The 19434-nt window shown below is 39.3% G+C and overlaps 1 protein-coding gene across 3 annotated transcripts in view; it reads right to left on the minus strand.

Annotated features, from left to right (window-relative positions):
* Window positions 1–14921: 14921 nt before the first annotated feature.
* The window catches only part of JADE3 (jade family PHD finger 3), a 138884-nt gene continuing 134371 nt past the window's right edge, over window positions 14922–19434 (minus strand). For all 3 annotated transcript variants that reach the window (XM_027533555.1, XM_027533554.1, XM_027533556.1), the window contains one exon: window positions 14922–18008. In XM_027533555.1, coding sequence (XP_027389356.1) covers window positions 17098–18008 — 911 coding nt within the window. In that variant the 3' untranslated portion in view covers window positions 14922–17097. The remainder of the gene's footprint in view (window positions 18009–19434) is intronic.

A 19434-nucleotide genomic window follows, 5' to 3' on the forward strand; every position in this document is an offset into this window, starting at 1 on the left:
ATCCACACAGTCAAAGGCTTTGGCATAGTCAATAAAGCAGAAATAGATGTTTTTCTGGAACTCTCTTGCGTTTTCCATGATCTGTCGGATGTTGGCAATTTGATCTCTGGTTCCTCTGTCTTTTCTAAAACCAGCTTGAACATCTGGAAGTTCACGGTTCACGTATTGCTTAAGCCTTGCTTGGAGAATTTTGAGCATTACTTTACTAGTGTGTCAGATGAGTGCAATTGTGTGGTAGTTTGAGCATTCTTTGGCATTGCCTTTCTTTGGGATTGGGATGAAAACTGACCTTTTCCAGTCCTGTGGCCACTGCTGAGTTTTCCAAATTTGCTGGCATATTGAGTTCAGCACTTTCACAGCATCATCTTTCAGGATTTGAAATAGCTCAACTGGAATTCCATCATCTCCACTAGATTTGTTCATAGTGATGCTTTCTAAGGCCCACTTGACTTCACTTTCCAGGATGTCTGGCTCTAGGTCAGTGATCACACCATCGTGATTATCTGGGTCATGAAGCTCTTTTTTGTACAGTTCTTCTATTTATTCCTGCCACCTCTTCTTAATGTCTTCCACTTCTGTTAGGTCCATACCATTTCTGTCCTTTATCGAGCCCATCTTTGCATGAAATGTTCCCTTGGTATCTCTCATTTTCTTGAAGAGATCTCTAGTCTTTGCCATTCTGTTGTTTTCCTCTATTTCTTTGCATTGATCGCTGAGGAAGGCTTTCTTATCTCTTCTTGCTATTCTTTGGAACTCTGCATTCAGATGCTTTTATCTTTCCTTTCTCCTTTGCTTTTCGCTTCTCTTCTTTTCACAGCTATTTGTAAGTCCTCCCCAGTAGCCATTTTGCTTTTTTGCATTTCTTTTTCATGGGGATGGTCTTGATCCCTGTCTCCTGTACAATGTCATGAACCTCATTCCATAGTTCATCAGGCACTCTATCTATCAGATCTAGGCTCTTAAATCTATTTCTCACTTCCACTGTATAATCATAAGGGATTTGATTTAGGTCATACCTGAATGGTCTAGTGGTTTTCCCTACTTTCTTCAGTTTAAGTCTGAATTTGGCAATAAGGAGTTCATGATCTGAGCCACAGTCAGCTCCTGGTCTTGTTTTTGCTGACTGTATAGAGCTTCTCCATCTTTGGCTGCAAAGAATATAATCAATCTGATTTCGGTGTTGACCATCTGGTGATGTCCATGTGTAGAGTATTCTCTTGTGTTGTTGGAAGAGGGTGTTTGTTATGACCAGTGTGTTCTCTTAGCAAAACTCTATTAGCCTTTGCCCTGCTTCATTCCGTATTCCAAGGCCAAATTTGCCTGTTACCCCAGGTGTTTCTTGACTTCCTACTTTTGCATTCCAGTCCCCTATAATGAAAAGGACATCTGTTTTGGGTGTTAGTTCTAAAAGGTCTTGTAGGTCTTCATAGAATTGTTCAACTTCAGCTTCTTCAGCGTCACTGGTTGGGGCATAGACTTGCATTACTGTGATATCGAATGGTTTGCCTTGGAAACGAACAGAGGTCATTCTGTCGTTTTTGAGATTGCATCCAAGTACTGCATTTCGGACTCTTTTGTTGACCATGATGGCTACTCCATTTCTTCTAAGGGATTCCTGCCCACAGTAGTAAAGATAATAGTCATCTGAGTTAAATTCACCCATTCCAGTCCATTTTAGTTCGCTGATTCCTAGAATGTTGACGTTCACTCTTGCCATCTCCTGTTTGACCACTTCCAATTTGCCTTGATTCATGGATCTAACATTCCAGGTTCCTATGCAATATTGCTCTCACAGCATCAGACCTTGCTTCTATCACCAGTCACTTCCACAACTGGGTATTGTTTTTGCTTTGGCTCCCTCCCTTCATTCTTTCTGGTGTTATTTTTCCACTGATCTCCAGTAGCATATTGGGCACCTACCAACCTGGGGAGTTCCTCTTTCAGTATCCTATCATTTTGCCTTTTCATACCATATTGTTTTGGGTAGTATACTCATTTTCACTATACTGATTCTTCCAATACATGAGCATGGTATATTTCTTCATCTATTTGTGTCATGTTTGATTTCTTTCATCAGCATTTTATAGTTTTCTATATGTAGATCTTTTGTTTCTTTAGCTAAATTTATTCCTAAGTATTTTATTCTTTTCATTGCAATGATGAATGGGATTGTTTCCTTAATTTCTCTTTCTTTTTTCTCATTGTTAGTGTGTAGGAATGCAAGGGATTTCTGTGTATTAATTTTATATCCTGCAACTTTACTATATTCATTGATTAGCGCTAGTAATTTTCTGGTGGTATCTTTAGGGTTTTCTTTGTAGAGCATCATGTCATCTGCAAACAGTGAGAGTTTTACTTCTTCTTTTCCAATGTGGATTCCTTTTATTTTTTTTTCTTCTCTGATTGCTGTGGCTAGGACTTCCAAAACTATGTTGAATAGTAGTGGTGAGAATGGGAACCCTTGTCATGTTCCTGATTTTAAAGGAAATGGTTTCAATTTTTCACCATAAAGGATAATGTTTGCTGTGGGTTCGTCATATATGGCTTTTCTTATGTTGAGGTATGTTCCTTCTATGCCTGCTTTCCTGATGTGATTTTGACTGGAATTGTATTGAATCTGTAGATCAACTTGTGGATGAATGAAATCATAATAATATTGAGCCTTCTGATCCATCAACATGGTGTCTTTCTCTATTTATTTAGGTCTCCTATTTTTCTCAGTAATGTTTTAAAAAATTTTAATTGGAGGATAATTGCTTTACAATGTTGTGTTGGTTTCTGCCATATGATACAAATCAGCCATAAGTGTCTGTCTGTCTGTATGTATGTATGTATATATCCCCTCCCTCTTGAACTGCCTTCACCCTCCCATCCCACCTCTCTAGGGAGCACCAGGCTGAGCTCCCTGTGTTGTATAGCAACTCCCCACCTCTGTAATGTTTTAATGATTGTAAAGGTCTTTCACATCTCTTGTCAGATTTATACATAAGAATTTCACATTTTTGGATGCTGTCATAAATGGGATTATTTTTATTATTTTATGTTGCATTTGTTTTTTAATTGGAATATAATTGCTTTACAATGTTGTGTTAGTTTCTGCTCTACAGCAACATGAATCAGCTGTATGTATACACATATCCCCTCCCTCTTGAGCCTCCTTCCCACCCTCCCACTCCTCCCATCTAGGTCATCACAGAGCACCAAGCTGAGCTCCTTGTACTATACTGCAGCTTCCCACTAGCTATCTATTTTACACATGGTAGTGTTTTTATATCAATTCATCCCTCTTTCCATCCCCCACTGTTTCCACAATCTGTTCTCTATGTCTGTGCCTCTATTCCTGCCCTGCAAATAGGTTCATTGGTACCATTTTTCCATGTGTGTGTGTGTGTGTTCAGTTGCTCAGTCATGTCTGACTCTGCGACCCCATGTACTGTATCCACTAGGCTCCTCTGTCCATGGAATTTTCCAGGTAAGAATACTAGAGTGGGTTGCCATTTCCTCCTCCAAGGGATATTCCTGACCCAGGGATCAAACCCATGTCTAGATTCTATATATGTGCTGTGCTGTGCTTAATCTCTCAGTCATGTCTGACTCTTTGTGACCCCATGGACTGTAGCCAGGCTCCTCTGTCCATGGCGATTCTCCAGGCAAGAATACTGCAGTGGGTTGCCATGTCCTCCTCTAGAGGATATTCCCAATCCAGGAATTGAACCGGGGTTTCCTGCATTGCAGGTGGATTCTTTATCAGCTGAGCTACCAGGGAAGTCCAGATCCATACATATGTGTTAATATATGATATTTGTTTTTCTCTTTCATAAATCTTATTATTTTTAAAATTTCAGCTTCTGATTGTTCGTTGTTATTGTATAATAGATTTTTGTATATTGACCTTTTATCCTGCAGCCTTGCTAGACTCACTTACTAGATTTGGTAGCTTTTTTTTTTGTGAATTCCATCTGATTTTCTACATAGAAAATCATGTTATCTGAGAATAAAGTAACAGTTCTTCCTTTCTAATAAGGATGCCTTTTATTTCTTTTTCTTGCCTTAATTCACTGACTAGAAATTCCAGTATAGTGTTGAATTCTTACTCTCTGTAGTGAGTACAGATACTCTTGTCTTATTCCTGATCGTAGAGGTTAAACATGAAGTCTTTCACTATTAAATATGATGTTAGCTGTAGGTTTTTCATACATGTCCTTTATCAGGTTCAGAAAGTTCCCTTCTATCCTTAGTTTGCTAAGCATTATCAGGAGTAAATATTGAAGTTTGTCAAATGCTTTTCATGTATCTTTGTGATACAGCAAATCACATTTTTTTTTTGAATGTTAACTCAATCTAGGACTTCTGGAATAAATCTCACTTGGCCATTGTTTGTTTGACATTGACTGAAATGTTTGTGTGCCCCCAAATTCATTTGTTGAAGCCTTAGCCCACAGTGACTTGGTATTTGGAGGTGGAGTCTTTGGGAGAAAACTAGGTTTAGATTAGGCCAGAAGGGTGGCCTCATGAGGGGATTAGTACCCTTATAAGAGAAAGAGATGTCTTTCTCCATAAGTAGGCACCAAGGAAAGGCCATGTGAGTACACAGTGAGAAAGCAGTTGTCTACAAGGCAGGAAATGGGCCCTCAGTTCAGTTCAGTTCAGTCACTCAGTCGTGTCTGACTCTCTGTGACCCCATGAATCGCAGCACGCCAGGCCTCTCTGTCCATCACCAACTCCCGGAGTTCATCAGACTCAGGTCCATCGAGTCAGTGATGCCATCCAGCCATCTCATCCTCTGTCGTCCCTTTCTCCTCCTGCCCCCAATCCCTCCCAGCATCAGAGTCTTTTCCAATGAGTCAACTCTTCGCATGAGGTGGCCAAAGGACTGGAGTTTCAGCTTTAGCATCATTCCTTCCAAAGAAATCCCAGGGCTAATCTCCTTCAGAATGGACTGGTTGGATCTCCTTGCAGTCCAAGGGACTCTCAAGAGTCTTCTCCAACACCACAGTTCAAAAGCATCAATTCTTCAGCGCTCAGCCTTCTTCACAGTCCAACTCTCACATCCATACATGACCACAGGGAAAACCATAGCCTTGACTAGATGGACCTTTGTTGGCAAAGTAATGTCTCTGCTTTTCAATATGCTGTCTAGTTTGGTCATAACTTTCCTTCCAAGGAGTAAGCATCTTTTAATTTCATGGCTGCAATCACCATCTGCAGTGATTTTGGAGCCCAGAAAAATAAAGTCTGACACTGTTTCCACTGTTTCCCCATCTATTTCCCATGAAGTGATGGGACCAGATGCCATGATCTTCGTTTTCTGAATGTTGAGCTTTAAGCCAACTTTTTTACTCTCCTCTTCCACTTTCATCAAGAGGCTTTTTAGTTCCTCTCCACTTTCTGCCATAAGGGTGGTGTCATCTGCATATCTGAGGTTATTGATATTTCTCCCGGCAATCTTGATTCCAGCTTGTGCTTCTTCCAGCTCAGCGTTTCTCATGATGTACTCTGCATATCAGTTAAATAAGCAGGGTGACAATATACAGCCTTGACGTACTCCTTTTCCTATTTGGAACCAGTCTGTTGTTCCATGTCCAGTTCTAACTGTTGCTTCCTGACCTGCATACAGATTTCTCAAGAGGCAGGTCAGGTGGTCTGGTATTCCCATCTCTTTCAGAATTTTCCACAGTTTATTGTGATCCACACAGTCAAAGGCTTTGGCATAGTCAATAAAGCAGAAATAGATGTTTTTCTGGAACTCTCTTGCTTTTTTGATGATCCAGCGGATGTTGGCAATTTGATCTCTGGTTCCTCTGCCTTTTCTAAAACCAGCTTGAACAGCTGGAAGTTCATGGTTCACGTATTGCTGAAGCCTGGCTTGGAGAATTTTGAGCATTACTTTACTAGCATGTGAGATGAGTGCACTTGTGCAGTAGTTTGAGCATTCTTTGGCATTGCCTTTCTTTGGGATTGGAATGAAAACTGACCTTTTCCAGTCCTGTGGCCAATGCTGAGTTTTCCAAATTTGCTGGTGTATTGAGTGCAGCACTTTCACAGCATCATCTTTCAGGATTTGAAATAGCTCTACTGGAATTCCATCACCTCCACTAGCTTTGTTCGTAGTGATGCTTTCTAAGGCCCACTTGACTTCACATTCCAGGATGTCTGGCTCTAGGTCAGTGATCACACCATCGTGATTATCTGGCTCGTGAAGCTCTTTTTTGTACAGTTCTTCTGTGTATTCTTGCCACCTCTTCTTAATATCTTCTGCTTCTGTTAGGTCCATACCATTTCTGTCCTTTATCGAGCCCATCTTTGCATGAAATGTTCCCTTGGTATCTCTCATTTTCTTGAAGAGATCTCTAGTCTTTGCCATTCTGTTGTTTTCCTCTATTTCTTTGCATTGATCGCTGAGGAAGGCTTTCTTATCTCTTCTTGCTATTCTTTGGAACTCTGCATTCAGATGCTTATATCTTTCCTTTTCTCCTTTGCTTTTCACTTCTCTTCTTTTCACAGCTATTTGTAAGGCCTCCCCAGACAGCCATTTTGCTTTTTTGCATTTCTTTTTCATGGGGATGGTCTTGATCCCTGTCTCCTGTACAATGTCATGAACCTCATTCCATAGTTCATCAGGCACTCTCTATCAGATCTAGGCCCTTAAATCTATTTCTCACTTCCACTGTATAATCATAAGGGATTTGATTTCGGTCATACCTGAATGGTCTAGTGGTTTTCCCTTCTTTCTTCAATTTAAGTCTGAATTTGGTAATAATGAGTTCATGATCGGAGCCACAGTAAGCTCCCCATCTTGTTTTTGTTGACTGTATAGAGCTTCTCCATCTTTGGCTGCAAAGAATATGATCAATCTGATTTCAGTATTGACCATCTGGTGATGTCCATGTGTAGAGTCTTCTCTTGTGTTGTTGGAAGAGGGTGTTTGCTATGACTAGTGCATTTTCTTGGCAAAATTCTATTAGTCTTTGCCCTGCTTCATTCCATATTCCAAGGCCAAATTTGCCTGTTACTCCAGGTGTTTCTTGACTTCCTACTTTTGCATTCCAGTCCCCTGTAATGAAAATGACATCTTTTTTGGGTGTTAGTTGTAAAAGGTCTTGTAGGTCTTCATAGAACCATTCAACTTCAACTTCTTCAGTGTTACTGGTTGGGGCATAGACTTGGGTTACCAGACAAGAATCTGATGGCAGCTTGATCATAAACTTTCCAGCTTCCAGACTGTGAGAAATAAATTCCTGTTTAAGCCACCCAGTCTATAGTCTACAGTTTTTTTTGTTATAGTAGCCCAAGTGGACCAAGATAGTCATGATATAATATCCTTTTGACATATTGTTGGAATTCAATTTGCTAATGTTTTAAGAACTTTAAATAAAGGATGTTGACCTGCATTATTTTGTTTGTTTTGTGTTGTTTTGGCCATGCCACACTATTTGTGGGATCTTAGCTCCTTGGCCAGTGATTGAACTTGGGTCTATGGCAGTTAAGAGTGCTGAGTCCTAACTACTGGACTGCCAGGGAACTCCTCATCTGTAGTTTTCTTATGTCTTTGTTTTCTGTATTAGGTTAATGCTGGCTCATAGAATGAGTTGAGAACTATTCTCTTGTATTAAAATTTTTTGGAAGAGTTGTGTAGAATTGATATTATTTGTTCCTTAAATGTTTGTTAGAATTTACCAGCAAAGTCTTTTGGGCCTGGAGTTTTCCTCATAAGCAAGTTTTTAACTGCAAATTCAATTTACTTAATAATAAAGGGCTTTTTAGGTTATCTATTTCTTCTTGAATATGCTTTAGTAGTTTGTGTCTTTTGTCTTCGTTGCTGAGTTTACTGGCATCAGATTGTTCATAATACTCCTTTATTAGTCTTTTAATATCTGGAGAATCTGTAGCAATGTCATTTCTCTCAATTCTAATATTGATAATTTGCCTTTTATTTTATTCTTATCAGTTTCATTAGAGGTTTATCACTTTATCTTGTCAAAGATTGAACTTTTGATTTCAATAATTTTCTCTATTCGTTTTCTTTCCTATTTCACTGATTTCAGCTCTGATCTTTTATTTCTTCTACTTTGGATTTAATTTCCTCTTTTTAGAATTTCTTAAGGTGGAAGGTGAGGTCACTGATTTGAGACCCTCCTTTTCTAATATAGGCATTTGGCACTATGTATAGAACTTCTCCAAGGCACTGCTTTAGCACCATCCCACAAATTGTATGTTTTTTTTTCATTCAGTTCAAAATACTTTTTGATTTCGTTTTTCAGTTCTCCTTTGACTCATGTGTTATTTAGAGGTGTGTTTAGTTTCCAATACTTAGATTTTCCAGAGATGTTTCCATTATTGATTTTTAACTTTATTCTATTGTGGTCAGAGAAAACATACTTTGTTTTTGAATCATTTTAAATTTATTAAGACTTGTTTAAGGGCCCAGAATATGGTCCATCTTGGTGAATGTTCCACTTGCATTTGAAAAAAAAATTTATATTTTCCTACTGTGGGGTGGAGTGGTATCAAAACTAGGTAGTTGATAGTTTTGTTCAAATCTTCTATATCCTATTTTTGTGTACTTGTTCTATTAATTAGACATAAACTGTAATTGCAGGCTTGTTCACTTCTCCCTGAAGTTCAAATCGCTTTCCCTTAATGTATTCTGAATTTATGTTATTAGATGCATAAACATTTAAGGTTTTTATGGCCTCTTGATGAATTTGCCCTCATGTGATACTAATATAGCCACTCCAGCTTTCTTTTGGTTAGTGTGAACATGGTATCCTTTTCCATCTTCTTACTTTTAACTTATTCATGTCTTTATACTTAAAAGTGTTTCTTGTGGGCAGTATAGAGTTGCATTCTTTAATCCTCAAACTCTGCTCAGATCCCTGGGACCTTCAAGAACTCTCTTAATTCTCCAGGCTACCCATCTCCTTATAGGAGGCTGTGATAATTAGAGCATCATTCCTCATAATGAGAGCCCCGCCTGCCTTCTATCACTTCCCTGCCCTGCGCCCCCCAGGAATAGCAGTGAATTGTTTCCACTTCCCCAGGACAGTTTTTCAGAAAACATGGACATCCAAACCTATGGCAAATCCTTAGGCAGTGCCAGATCCAGCCACACTGGATCAAGCAGGCCCATGGAAGATTACCCAAGGCTACTTAAGAAGTACCAAAGGCTACCTTGGAAAAAGTAAGTGTGGGGGAGAAGGAAATAGAAAACTAATTTCTAAGAGGAAGGATTTTATTGACTGAAAAAAAAAAAAAAACTCACATGTATTTTTTACATTTCCAGAAAGTGTTTCAACTAAGATTGAAAAAACAAGACCAATCTAGAGTGGTCAGCTGCAGGCCAGGTGGGCCCTTTGGTGAGGAGGAATGTGCTCCTGAAGGATAAGAAGCACTTGCTCTCTGTCTAATGTATTAGTTTCCTATTTCTGTTGTTAATAAATTACCACAAATTTAGCAGTTTAAAACAGCACAAATTTATTCTCTTATAGTTCTGGAAGTCAGAAGTCTAAAATCATGGTGTAGACAGGGCTGGGTGCCTTATGGAGACCTCAGGGGAGAATTCATTTCCTTTCCTTCTTCAGTTTGTAGAGGTCACCTGCATTCCTTGGCTCATGGCCCTTCTTAGCATCACTCCAACCTCTTGCTTCCATTATTCACACTCCTCCTTCTACTAATGCTAATCCCCTTTGCCTCCCTCTTAAAAGTACCTTTACGATTATACTGGTTGGGTTCACCTGGACAACCAAGGATAATTTCCACATTTCAGGTCCCTAACCTTAATCACACCAGCAAAATCCTTTCCAGCTTCCCAGGGTAGCACTAGTGGTAAATAACCTGCCTGCCAATGCAGGAGACTTGTAAGAGATGTGGGTTCAATCCCTGGGTCAGGAAGATCGCCTAGAGGAGGGCATGGCAACCCACTCCAGTATTCTTGCCTGAAGAATCCCACGGACAGAGGAGCCTGGTGAGCTATAATCCATAGAGTTGCAAAGAGTCAGACACGACTGAAACGACTTAGCATGCATGCAGAGTACTTTTTATCATGCAGGGTAACACATTCAGATTCCAGGGATTAGAAGGTGGACATCTTTAGGGGGCCATTATTTAGCCAATTACAGGTTAGACTAGCTATGGAGAAGTCAAGTTCACTAGGTCCTAGCTCTGGCATGAGGCCTGTCAAGTCCAGATTTGTGTGAATTATCTTGTTCTTTGAATGTGAGCCTCTGAACTGTTTGCCTTTGTGTTATATGACTAGTCCAATCATCTGTCCATATGGCAAGAATCAAGTGGTACAGAATTCATGAGTAACCCCCTCTCAGGTTGCTTTCTTCAGGGAGAAGCTGAGTAGAAACTTGCTATAGCAAGTGTTGGGAAGCACAGTGCAAAATAGCCTTGAAGGAGAAGGTCCTTGGGAAAATGGCAGAGGGGCCAGAAGTACCCAGGCTTTGTGTACTGATAACTGAAAAACATCTCCTGCCTCGAGCTGAAAAACATGCTCGGCCCCAAGATTTAATAATTAAATATTAAGGATGTTGCTTGAGAAAATGGGTCATGGGATAAACACATGGGTCATTTAGAACGCGCTGTCCTTGAAATAACTTTTACTGATTATGTCTTAACCCTGTACGTGCTCTGCTGGTCGTATACTCTAAGCTCTTTGTTCCTGCTTCTATAAAAAGGCTGGACTGCAGAAATAAACTTGTCAGTCCTTGCAAGAGACTGTCCGAGTATTGTTCTTTCAGGTTTGTCGTTTTCAAGTCCTGGAGAGAAAACCCCTGACAGCAAGTACAGCTTAATCAGCCCAATTCCATCTTTTTAGTTTGTTTATAACCTGACAATCGGTTAAAATAAAATGAAACTGAGAAGGTAGAGTGGGACGAATAGTCAGGGGAAGAGAAATTAATGCTTGGGAGTGTCCAGGATTTGAGGTTGGAATGCTCACACCCAAACTCACTTGAACAAGATGAAAAATGATGGATGTTTTGTTTATTAAGATAATGTATTCAGGGAGTGTCAAGGCAAAGAACTCATCAGTGACTGGACAAGGCAGAAGGTACCGGTCTGGGGTGTGACAACCCCCTTCATATTGGCTCACTTCAAGGATAACTATCCTCATGGTAGGTCATGCAATTCGTTCCAATCCATGAAGTAAAATGAACTGAATTCACAGAAGCCTCCCTCAACAGTGGTGAACTGAGTATTACAGAGCTCCATGTGTAGGAGCCTGGCTTGGAGAATTTTGAGCATTACTTTACTAGTGTGTGAGATGAATGCAATTGTGCGGTAGTTCGAGCATTCTTTGGCATTGTCTTTCTTTGGGATTGGGATGAAAACTGACCTTTTCCAGTCCTGTGGCCACTGCTGAGTTTTCCAAATTTGCTGGCATATTGAGTTCAGCACTTTCACAGCATCATCTTTCAGGATTTGAAATAGCTCTACTGGAATTCCATCACCTCCACTAGCTTTGTTCGTAGTGATGCTTTCTAAGGCCCACTTGACTTCACATTCCAGGATGTCTGGCTCTAGGTCAGTGATCACACCATCGTGATTATCTGGGTCGTGAAGCTCTTTTTTGTACAGTTCTTCTGTGTATTCTTGCCACCTCTTCTTAATATCTTCTGCTTCTGTTAGGTCCATACCATTTCTGTCCTTTATCGAGCCCATCTTTGCATGAAATGTTCCCTTGGTATCTCTCATTTTCTTGAAGAGATCTCTAGTCTTTGCCATTCTGTTGTTTTCCTCTATTTCTTTGCATTGATCGCTGAGGAAGGCTTTCTTATCTCTTCTTGCTATTCTTTGGAACTCTGCATTCAGATGCTTTTATCTTTCCTTTTCTCCTTTGCTTTTCGCTTCTCTTTTTTTTCACAGCTATTTGTAAGGCCTCCTCAGACAGCCATTTTGCTTTTTTGCTTTTCCATGGGGATGGTCTTGATCCCTGTCTCCTGTACAATGTCACGAACCTCCGTCCATAGTTCATCAGGCACTCTATCAGATCTAGTCCCTTAAATCTATTTCTCACTTCCACTGTATAATCATAAGGAATTTGATTTAGGTCATACCTGAATGGTCTAGTGGTTTTCCCTACTTCAGCAATACATGAGCTGTGAACTTCCAGATGTTCAAGTTGGTTTTATTTATTTTTTTAATTTTATTTTTAAACTTTACATAATTGTATTAGTTTTGCCAAATATCAAAATGAATCCACCACAGGTATATATGTGTTCCCCATCCTGAACCCTCCTCCCTCCTCCCTCCCCATACCATCCCTCTGGGTCGTCCCAGTGCACTAGCCCCAAGCATCCAGTATCATGCATCGAACCTGGACTGGCATCTCGTTTCATACATGATATTTTACATGTTTCAGTGCCATTCTCCCAAATCTTCCCACCCTCTCCCTCTCCCACAGAGTCCATAAGACTGTTCTATACATCAGTGTCTCTTTTGCTGTCTCGTACACAGGGTTATTGTTACCATCTTTCTAAATTCCATATATATGCGTTAGTATACTGTATTGGTGTTTTTCCTTCTGGCTTACTTCACTCTGTATGATAGGCTCCAGTTTCATCCACCTCATTAGAACTGATTCAAATGTATTCTTTTTAATGGCTGAGTAATACTCCATTGTGTATATGTACCACAGCTTTCTTATCCATTCATCTGCTGATGTACATCAAGTTGGTTTTAAAAAAGGCAGAGGAACCAGAGATCAAATTGCCAATATCCGCTGGATCATGGAAAAAGCAAGAGAGTTCCAGAAAAACATTTATTTCTGCTTTATTGACTACGCCAAAGCCTTTGACTGTGTGGATCACAATAAACTGTGGAAAATTCTGAAAGAGATGGGAATACCAGACCACCTGACCTGCCTCTTGAGAAATCTGTATGCAGGTCAGGAAGCAACAGTTAGAACTGGACATGGAACAACAGACTGGTTCCAAATAGGAAAAGGAGTACGTCAAGGCTGTATATTGTCACCCTGCTTATTTAACTGATATGCAGAGTACATCATGAGAAACGCTGAGCTGGAAGAAGCACAAGCTGGAATCAAGATTGCTGGGAGAAATATCAATAACCTCAGATATGCAGATGACAACACCCTTATGGCAGAAAGGGAAGAGGAACTAAAAAGCCTCTTGATGAAAGTGAAAGTGGAGAGTGAAAAAGTTGGCTTAAAGCTCAACATTCAGAAAATGAAGATCATGGCATCTGGTCCCATCACTTCACGAGAAATAGATGGGGAAACGGAAACAGTGTCAGACTTTGTTTTTTGGGGCTCCAAAATAACTGTAGATGGTGACTGCAGCCATGAAATTAAAAGACGCTTACTCCTTGGAAGAAAAGTTATGACCAACCTAGATAGCATATTGAAAAGCAGAGACATTACTTTGCCAACAAAGGTCCATCTAGTCAAGGCTATGGTTTTTCCAGTGGTCATGTATGGATGTGAGAGTTGGACTATGAAGAAAGCTGAGCGCCGAAGAATTGATGCTTTTGAACTGTGGTGTTGGAGAAGACTCTTGAGAGTCCCTTGGACTGCAAGGAGATCCAACCAGTCAATCCAACCATTCTGAAGGAGATCAGTCCTGGGATTTCTTTGGAGGGAATGATGCTGAAGCTGAAACTCCAGTCCTTTGGCCACCTCATGCAAAGAGTTGACTCATTGGAAAAGACTCTGATGCTGGGAGGGATTGGGGGCAGGAGGAGAAGGGGACGACAGAGGATGAGATGGCTGGATGGCATCGCTGACTCGATGGACGTGAGTCTGAGTGAACTCTGGGAGTTGGTGATGGACAGGGAGGCCTGGTGTGCTGCGATTCATGGGGTCACAAAGAGTTGGACATGACTGAGTGACTGAACTGAACTGAACTGATGTGTAGGAGAGACAGTCTCAGGGCAGGCCTTTATTAAAAGTTATAAAAAAGTCAATATGTAATTGATGCTTTTCATAAAACTTGAAAAATGTGAATTAAGGTCGTGAAAATCTAATGAATATTTGTTATAAATAAGATACATTTTTGAAAATATTACATGATAATTATTCAGTGGTGAATCAGGTTTTAATCCTATCATGTATTTTTCTTCCATTCTTAAGGGTCAGCATGCATACTGAGGACTGTAAAGTCCTTTTTTTTTAGCCCCAGGACTGTATATCCTCTGGTTTATTCTGTGAATTTGAAAGTTTCTTCAACGTAAAAACAAAAGTTCGTCTCTTATTAGAAATACAGTCATCAGCATAAACCCAAAGCTTTTGTTGGCTAAAAGAGCAGTATTTGTAGTTTTGGTACCACAACATTTTACCTAGAAATTTACTGAATCAAAAGAGTTATCTATGAATGTGGTATTGGGGAAAATGCAGGGGGAGAGGGGGAGGAGGAGAGGAAATGAGAAGAAGGGGGAGAGAAACTATAAAAGATAATTATCTTTTAACTATCTTCACTAATGATTTATCCAGTGACCTTTACCAAATACATTTTGTGAACATAATGAAAATGTTTATAATGCCCTCAAAATCCCCATGACACTATATAACCTTTATTACATTAATATACTCACATGACTCCAAATAGAATGAATATTGTAAAGAATGTGTATCTAAAAGTGAGGCTTGATCTAAGCCCTCTGAGCTTTGTGACTTTAGATAGGATCCATTTTCCTAGTGATTTCTGTTGACCCTATGGTTCCATCTTATCAGCCCAATGAAATTGTGATTTCCAGGTAGAGTCCAATTCCCCAGAGTTCTCTTTGGTCCCTGCTATTGACACGAATCATGAATTTGTGCTTCTAAACATTCAATCACTCCTTCTTCTTCCTTTCCCCTTACCATCTGTTTTAATGAATAAGATTTTTTTTAAATAAAAGGCACATATGTAAGTTTTTTGAAAACCCAGATGCCCAAAAAATTACCACACTGACAGCAGTTAGCAGTTTTCATAATTTAATGAAAAAGTATTGGTAAAAAGGTGACATTTGAAAAAAGACAGTTTGTCTTTGAAAACTGGACTATATAAGACAAAATGAAAAAGATTTAACAAGAAGGTTAAGAGGTAATACTTCAAACAACAGCAAAATGTAGCAAATACATTTTGGGGCAGTTGAAATGTATACAGCTGAAGGCTCCTTCATTTATTTAGGAAAATTCTGTAAAAATATTACAACTATATTTCCCTGACTGAAATTATTTTTGTCAATACTATCCCAATGGCATTACATATATGGAATTTGGCTGAAGCACTTTTTTCAATGTTTGCTTTTCTTCCCACTCACTCAGAATTGAAAGGCATGAAAGGACACAGGTTACTGTACTGGCCTTTAACAGAGGAGTTTATAACATAGCTCCACTAGAATGGCATTATCATGAAGGTGTCAAATTATTATCTAACCCAGGAAATGCAAAGAAAAAGTACAGAAACCTAGTGCATAAATTGGAGAAATTCTCTTCCTCATTTGGATAATCCATAGCCTTTTCCTTTGTATTCAAATGAAATACAGGACACTGATCACACATGCTATGGTATGTTCACACATGTACACAGGCACAAAAGAAACATTTTGAAGGTGTAGCCAAAGGAGAGGCAAAATACAGAAATTTTCAGAAAAGGAGGAAGAAATAAAACCAAAGACAGCTACAGAAACAAAAGTGGGAAAGAGGTTTTGAAAACTACTGAGTTTCCCATATTTATGGAGAGAAGGGCCCCTGCCTTTACTGCAGCTGGGATATTTCACCAGGAAGCAACTTTAAAAATCTAAAATGGCCTCATTGTCTGAAAAGTCTCACTACATGTTCCCAAAATAGAAGAAAGAGAACATTAATTTAAGGCTAAGAAAAGTGAGCAGAGAATTATATATAGTTGGCTTCACATTTTAAAAACTGTTAACATTTTCCTCTTCTTTAAATGGGAAGCAGGTATGTTTTATCCTCCACAAACCTAACTATTCTCTTCTTCCCCAGGATTAATCAAGGCTGATAGTTTGGGAACAGAGTATGAGCAACTTCTGAAAAACAGCTCCAGCCTTTTTGTTTTGGAAATTGCCTTGAACTCATAGTTGGTACAAAGCTAAATTATATCCATGTGTTTTTAAACACATGCTTTCAAATTCTGTTTGACAATAAAAATCTGTTTCAAAATTAAAGCAGATAAGAATATTTAACTTCTCTGCACTTTATTATCTTTTAATTATACCTCAATAAAAACTTTTATAAACATTAAAGCAGGCATACAAAAACTGTCAGCCAAACTTATTTAAGCCAAACTTATTTGAAAACAGTTAACACAAAAACCCTGACCTGATACAAATCCCTCAGAAATGTTCTCACTTTGGGAAAGGCTCTGGGATCCTTCACAAGCGCCTAAACTGAGAGAATCAGAGCATTTTCCTTGGAAGTAGTACTTTTGTAAACACTATCCACAAGTTAGCTTTTTATGCTTGTTAGCTGGGTGAAATAGTTACGAGTGTGTCCCCAACAAGCAAGTCTAGGAACAGGCACTGAACACTTATAAGCATTAGGTGTATTGACTTGGTAAGTTAAGATACTGTGAAAGGAACTCAACCTTGTGCAGAGCAAAGGAAGAGGGTAGTGAATTTGACAGTATCTGAAATATTGGTCCCTGGTCTCTCCCTGAAGAGTGTTTCCAGGTACCAGTGGAGTTAGAAACTTCCTACAGACACCAGGTCCGGGAGTCACATGCTGTAGCTTCGAAAGATAAGTAGTTTTAGTGTCTGATAATCATGGTCTCTTGCAAATCCATTAACAATGCATGGACTCTTAATATGTATGTATATCAATGTGTTAATATAATTGGAATGCTGCCCCAAAGTATTTACGGAGCAAATTACTCTGGTCCCAGCTGTTCTCACTAGCTTCTGGCAAAAAAAACACAACCACCCAAACTTTTGGACAGTATGTAATCCCTATAATGTGCTTGTAAAAACTAGACTTGATACCAGTTCAAAAACTGCAAGCCAATTTAGTGTGGAAAAATTTATATTCCCTTTTACTACAATTTCTCCCAACATATACTAGAGTCATTTTGGTGTATGAGTTTTCCCCAATATATGAGGCAAAGGCAAAGATGGAGGTTTTCTTGGAATTTCTAATCACCTCTGCATTGAACTGTGGGAAACAGGATATGTCTTGCTTTTACCATGGCAATCCCGTTTGGAATCATGGGGAGGATTTTCCCTATCAGAACTCTCTCTCTTTACCCTGACTTTTTCATCATTACCATCACTTTCTGCTTCTGAATCACTCAGCTCCACATCTGGGCAATACCCATCATTCTCCTGATATGGAGCTCTCCCTGCAGACCGCCTAACAAGCTGCTTGCCCCAGAGCTGCTCTTTGGGGTTAATATTCTTGGCTGCCTTCACATAGCGCTGGAGGTTCTCTGTGATCTTCACCCACTTATTGGTGGTCTCCTTAAAGGACCTGCTGGAGTGCTCCACAGTAGATTTTCTAAGGCTGCCCTGACTACCCAAGTGGGAGCTGAGCATGGGCTCCTGGTCAGAGAACATCTCACCTGAGCTATCTTTTTGGGTGACATCCCCAGACCAGGTACCCTCTAGGCCATTGGATTTGGCAAACTTGGGATTAGGTTGATTTTTCCCATTCCCAATGGAAGACTGTCCATGCAGGGCAGCCTGAAGGACCAGAGGCTTTCCCAGAGACTGCCCATGATAGAACTTAGGAGATGGAGGTTTGCAAGCAGGACTGGGATCCTCTGCTTCACTTCTATCATCACTGGGATTGGTCAGCAAACAGTCAGTCTGGCTCTCTTGTGGATGCTTTGGGTATGACTTCATTCTCATTTCCAGTGAATCTTGAGCCACCTGCATGCTCCTCATATTACAAGCAGGGGAGCTGTCATCAGGATAGAGAGGTCCATGATCAGGCTCTGTGGAGCTGTTACTGCCATCTTCTGTGGCTGATTTGGGCATTTTTAACTTTAAGGTAATTCTTGGTGGTGGGTAAAACAATGAATTTTCTAGTGCATTTGTCACAGGAAGTCCTGAGATTAAAAAAAGAAAGGTTCATTTTAACAACCAATCTAAATAACAGCATCTGTTTTCATGCAAATGGAAATAACAAGAAAGTGGGGGCAGCAATACTCTTAATTAGACAAAGTATACTTTAAAACAAAGTCTATAACAAAGACAAAGAAGGGCATTAAATACTGATAAAGGGAGGAATACAAAAGGAAGGTATTACACTTGTTACCACATATACCCAAATAGAGGAACAACAAATATAAACAGCCAATACTAACAGAGATGAAAGAGAAGCTGACAATAATACAGTAATAGTAGGAGACTTTAATGCCCCACTTACATTAATGGACAGATCACCCAGAAAGAGCATTAACAAGTAATGGTGATCTTAAATGACACAATAGACAAGTTGGACTTAACCAGTATCTATAGGATATTACATCCCAAAACAGCAAAATACACATTCTTTTCAAGAGCACATGGGATGTTTTCCAGGATATATCATATGTGAAACCACAAATCATTTCTTGGATTATAAGAATTAATGTTGTTAAAATGGCCATACTACATTTTTTACAGAATTACAATAAATAACCCTAAAATTCATATGGAACCACAAAAGACCCTGAACTGCCAAAGCAACCTTGAAATAAAAGAACAAAGCTGGAAGTATCATGTGCCCAGACTTCAGACTATACTATAAAGCTACAGTAATCAAAACAGCATGGTACTGGTGCAAAAACAGACACATAGATTAACGGAACAGACTAAAGAGCTCAGAAATAAACCCACACACCTGTGGTCAGTTACACTTGCCTACAACAAAGGAGGCAAGAATATACAATGGAGAAAAGACAGTCTCTTTAACAAGTGGTGCTGGGAAAACTGGACAGCTTCATGTAAAACAGTGAGATTAGAACACTTCCTCACACCATTTATGAAAATAAACTCAAAATGGATTGAAGACCTAAAATGTTATATCTGAAACCATAAAATTCCTAGAAGAAAACAGAACACTTTTGACATAAATCACAGCAGTAGTTTTTTTGGGGGATCTGTCTCATAAGACCAAAGAAATAAAAGCAAAAATAAACAAATGGGACCCAATTAAACCTAAAGGCTTTTGCATGCAAAGGAAACCACTGACAAAATGAAAAGACAACCTACAGAATGGGAGAAAATTTTTGTAAATGGTACAACCAATGATGAGTTAATATCCAAAATACATAAAACAGTTCATACAACTTGATATTATAAAAACAAGCAACCCAATTAAAAAATGGGGAGAAGACCTGAACATTTTTTGGAAGACATATAGATGGCCAACAGGTACATGAAAAGATGCTCAACATTGATAACTATTAGAGAAATGCAAATCAAAGCCCGAATGAGATTTCACCTCACACCTGTCAAAATGCCTATCATCAAAAAGTTTGCAAATAATAA

The sequence above is a fragment of the Bos indicus x Bos taurus genome, chromosome X, assembly GCF_003369695.1.
Source record: "Bos indicus x Bos taurus breed Angus x Brahman F1 hybrid chromosome X, Bos_hybrid_MaternalHap_v2.0, whole genome shotgun sequence".
In the NCBI taxonomy this organism is placed as follows: Eukaryota; Metazoa; Chordata; class Mammalia; order Artiodactyla; family Bovidae; genus Bos; species Bos indicus x Bos taurus.